We start from the raw sequence: 5,194 nt of genomic DNA, 5'->3' as shown, positions 1-5,194 counted from the left end.
TGTGGCATAACTTATGTGTGACCCTGAACTTGCTTACCCAGATTCCTGAACCTGAACTCACTTTACGGTTCATTGCATTAATTATGGCTGTATAAAAAGTTAAGAAAAGAGAAACAAAAATCTTTTAAATATTTGACCCAAAGAAGGGTTTGAGAACTTTACTGGGTTTCCCTGGTTTTGGTTTGTGTTTTAATGGTGAAGCATTTAGTTTGTCCACTTTCTCTGGTCACCCCATGGCTCACTTATCAAAAGAAACATCACTTTCCCACAATCCTTAGAGTCTTCCTTCTCATAATATATTGAGGTTAAGGACATACTAATTTAAAATAAGTGGTAATTTAAATTCCTTCACATTTGTATCAGATTAGCACACAAAGCCCAACACATGCATTACTCATAACTGCCCTGTGTGGTAAGAATTAGCTGGCAAGGTGAACAGGCCTGCTTTATCATGGTGGTCTCAGACAGAAATTACAGGAGTTATATTCATCCTAAATTCCTTTCTGGGGAGGGAGGTGCATGATAGGGCTTAAAATACATACAAATAAACATGAGGCAAGTTTGAAAGCCATTAACCTTCCTTCTATGTAGGGAATTCTATGCTATGCAGATGAAGGGATTGCATTTCTGCTTCTATTAATCACAAAGGAGGCATGAGCTTAGCCTGATGAAATGGCTTTATCAGTGAGTATACATTCTTTGTACCCAGGTTTACAGTCTGAATTCTAAATGTGTTTTATGTTCTCTCTACTTATGGCTATTCAGAGTGATTGAGCTAAACCCAATCTTCGTGAATTCACCAAATAACCCAATTAGCTGAAGAGGAGAATGATGCTAATCTCTCTGAATGGGTCTGTAGGATGCAACACACTTCCAATGAAAAGCAAAAAACCAAAATAGCAAATGTTTTCTGAAGAGCTGATCTTCTTATACCACTAAGTGTTGATTAGGTCCATTGGATTTTTCACTCCTCTGCTGGGTGTTACCTTGCTTTGTCCTAATACTGTGTAGAGAAAGTAGTAGGATTGTAGTTCTGAGCCCCCAGAGATATACTTGATCTTACCCAGAATTCCTCTAAAGATACACATGATGAATGATGAGACCTGCTTGCCTGTCATAAATCCCAGCAAATAGAGGAGGAGACCAGGCTGACATATCACCTCTGAGGACTGGGTTACAGACTCCTAGCTGATTTATCTGCCCATTTCTCCTCATTATGAAAGATGGAAATCATTTAGCTCAAACATTTTACAGAAATATTTGGTCAGGGTGAACCTATTTCAAGGGGGACAGATGCCTGTTTTCATCCTGTTTATTGTTCTCCAAAAGCCATTGTTCTTTAACCTAGACAGGCCACTACCAGGTCTCCATCAACAGATTTTTTTTTTTCTTAGAAATAAAAAGTAAAATGCTGGAATTTGCTAAGCCCTGCTTTTTTTTCCAGAAGTAACTTGGATATCAGAAGCTCAACCTTTCTGATGGTGAAAGTGAGTAATGGTGAGGAATCAGGCAGATGTGCTCTAAAGTTGTATCAGTCACTTTCCAGCTGTGTGACATTATTAACTTCTGTAAAATATTAATAATTATTAACATTATTAAATATATATAATACATAAATAATATAATACTAATATATATTATATATTTACATATAATGTTGACAATTATTAACATTATTAAATAACGACATTAACTTCTGAGACTCAGTTCTTCATCTGCTAAATGGCATTCATCATAATGACTATCCCCTATAGTTAAATAACACTTGTCACATGGTAAGTGCTAAATAAATAATTACTTTCACACATCAGCATCATCCTCTGCATTCCCACAGCATGAACACCAACACTATATAAGAAAGGAAACTTCACGATTTTCAGCCTTGATGTCTCTCTTCCATTAGATCCTGTTGCTTCAGTACCCAGGAAACTGGAAATGGTCTCCTTGGATTGGGTTTGTGTAGACTTAGTCTTGCATTAAATGTTGCTATCATCTCTATCCACCTACAGAACGAAGTCCAGTCACCTCAGCCTCACTTATACATATGTAGCACCCTCATCCTTGACCTGATTTCCTGTGCATTTTTTAAGCAATCTGAATATTTCCCATGAGATTATCAAATTGCTACATTTTATTGAAATTATATGCATATAAATCTATTTTCCCCACTAGACCAGAAGCTCCCCAAGGGCAGAGATTGTCATTCCAATGCCTGACACAGGGAGGTGCTCGCTCTAAAGAAGATTTTAAGGGTGTTTTAATCTTAATGTTGGGATGAGAAGGGCTATACGAATCACTTTCTTCATGTATATGAATACAGGAAAAGTAAATGACTAATGTAGTTACAGATGGTTCTCTATAGAAATATTTATAGATACGTGTATATACACAGATTAATATATACACATATATTTCTTTGCTCTGTCAACTAATGAGGCATAAAGAAAGAACAGCCCATATCAATGAGCACACCTATCACCCAGATGTTGGTTTTCTAATATCATTCTCTAGCAAAAGGAACCAGGGATCCTTGGAAAAATGACTGATTCTAGGATTGAGGCGGGAAAGGTACAAGATAAGCCTAAAGCTTCTTGTAGAGCCTGAAAATATGGAAGTGCTAAAACACACACACACACACACACACACACACACACACACACACAAAATGAGAGTATGTCAGAGGGGCGCAAGAACCAACTAAAACTCCCAGTGGCCAGAATCTGGAATAATTTGACCAAAAATATCCTTAAGATTGTATTAGATTATAATTCCAACAATAAATAAATATTAATGAGTCTATACTGATATAAATAAATAATTGAATAAATTAATAAGTGGGAGAGGAGAGACAAATGTCCTGAACACAAGAATTTATGCAGGCACTCCACTCTAATGGAGTAGGGTGGCATAACTCATAATTCTTATAGTGTGGGTTGTGTATAGAGACTTTCTTCCAAAGAGTAGAGTATGAAAAGGGAGGGAAAAGTATAGAGTAACTTTACAGTGGAGAAATCTGACCAACACTACCTTCAGCCAGGTGATCAAGGTCAACACCAATAGTGATAAGCCATGTTGATAGTGTGTAGCCTTGATATGATAGGATGAAAATGGCTCTTCTTCTCTCCTATCTTCCTCTCTAAATCTCATAACCCCAGTCTAATCATGAGAAAAACATCAGACAGATTCCAATAGAGGGGCATCCTACAATGTACATGATCAGTACTCCACAAAACTGTCAAGGTCATCGGCAGCCGCCGGAGCTACGATGCCTAAAGGAGGGAGAAAGGGAGGCCACAAAGGCCGGGCAAGGCAGTACACGAGCCCCGAGGAGATCAACGCACAGCTCCAGGCTGAAAAGCAGAAGGCCAGGGAAGAAGAGGAACAAGGAGAAGAAGGTGGAGATGGGGCTGCAGGTGACCCCAAAAAGGAGAAAAAATCCCTAGACTCAGATGAGAGCGAGGATGAAGAAGATGATTACCAGCAAAAGCACAAAGGTGTAGAAGGGCTCATTGACATTGAGAACCCCAACCGGGTGGCACAGACAACCAAAAAGGTCACACAGCTGGACCTGGACGGGCCCAAGGAACTTTCAAGGAGAGAAAGAGAAGAAATCGAGAAGCAGAAAGCAAAAGAGCGTTATGAAAATGCATTTAGCGGGGAAGACGGAGCAAGCCAAGGCCGACCTTGCCCGGCTGGCGATCATCCGGAAACAGCGGCAGGAGGCTGCCAGGAAGAAAGAAGAGAGGAAAGCAAAAGATGATGCAGCTTTGTCAGGAAAACGAATGCAGTCGCTCTCCCTGAATAAGTAGCACGGTCAGTGGGAGGAGATAGCAGGGAACTGGGCCGTGCTGCCAGGACCTCTGCTGTGTCTCACCCACCCTGTGCCCCGGCGCCACTGCAGCAGCCCCTCGCGGCGAGGAGCTCCCCACGGCTCCTCTTCATCTTGGCACAGAAATCGTTTGGGGGGGATGGTGGGTGGGGGGAGGGGCAGCTGCTATCTTTGAGACAGAAAGATGCAGGACAGCATTTCATATGTAACCATTTGAATGTTTTGGCTGCTTTTAGAATTCAGAACCCTTGTCGGGGGGGTGCCTGGGAGGTGGGGTAAGAAAAGCTTCCGTTTGTCTGGTCGATTGCGGCGCAGTAGCTGCTGAAAAGTTTGTGATGGACGGCCCCCTGTCTGTGTTGCCCCGGCACCCGATTGGGGGGCTGTCGCCTGGAAGCTAGGGCTCTGGGTCTCTGAGGATCATGGCTCATCCCCGGCCAGTCCCCTCTGACTGAGGCTTCGCCCCTGACCTTCCCACCCTACTCCCTACCCCCGACTCTGGCCAGGGCTCAGGCCCATTCTTAACCCTGCCCATGGATCATTTCAAGAAACCTGTTTACTGTGTAGCCCCCAGGCAAAACATGCTCCACAAGTCCAACTTGTATGTTTGGCAAATTAAACTTGACATTATCATTAAAAAAAAACAAGAAAAAAACTGTCAAGGTCATCAAAAACAAGGAAAAGTCTGAGAAACTGTCATATCCAAGAGGAGTCTAAGAAGACATGAAGATTAAATGTAATGTGCTGTCCTGGATGAGATAGGAGGAATAGGACATTAGGAAAAAACTAAGGTAAGTTGAGTAAAGCATGGACTTTAGTTAAAAATAATGCATCATTATCAGTTCATTAATTGTAACAAGTGCACCATACTGATGTAAGATGGTAGTAATAGGGACAACTGAGTGTGGGGATAGATCAGAACCTTCTGAACTGTCTTCTTAATTTTTTTGTAAATCTAAAACTGTTATAAAAATAAAGTCTATTAAAAATGCCTAAATAAAAAAGCAAATGAGGAATAAAATCAGGATTATCTGACTAATATAGAAGAGATACTACTTCTTTCTTAGCACAGATGCCCTTTTTCCTGCCATATCTGGATAGTTCAGGTGAATTAATTTAGGACACAAAAGTAACTCAATCATTGCCTCTGTCTTCTGCTTTATTATGTGTATGTGGATACGAATGGAATGAAGATACTTCACGTGGAATCTCTCTTACAATAATAATAATATGTTACAACACTAGTCAGATTTTTTAAAATCAGAAGCTTCATGACTTAATACGCATTCACTCTAGTCCTTGCTTTGTCCAGACTGGTGTACTGGTCATGAAGATGAATTCCCAATACTCTGTAAGAGCTGACTCAGC

General features: G+C 40.8%; 1 protein-coding gene across 1 annotated transcript; it reads left to right on the top strand.

Moving 5' to 3' along the window:
- Positions 1 to 3,253: 3,253 nt before the first annotated feature.
- Positions 3,254 to 3,999, top strand: LOC132521631 (28 kDa heat- and acid-stable phosphoprotein-like). The gene is given in 2 exon segments (XM_060151269.1): positions 3,254 to 3,639; positions 3,641 to 3,999. Coding segments are annotated over 2 exon segments (543 nt in total). The 5' UTR covers positions 3,254 to 3,265; the 3' UTR covers positions 3,810 to 3,999.
- Positions 4,000 to 5,194: the final 1,195 nt, after the last annotated feature.

This window comes from Lagenorhynchus albirostris, chromosome 6, assembly GCF_949774975.1.
Source record: "Lagenorhynchus albirostris chromosome 6, mLagAlb1.1, whole genome shotgun sequence".
Taxonomy (NCBI): domain Eukaryota; kingdom Metazoa; phylum Chordata; class Mammalia; order Artiodactyla; family Delphinidae; genus Lagenorhynchus; species Lagenorhynchus albirostris.
The sequence above is the reverse complement of the archived record's forward strand: the minus strand, read 5'-3'. Positions and strand labels throughout refer to the sequence as shown.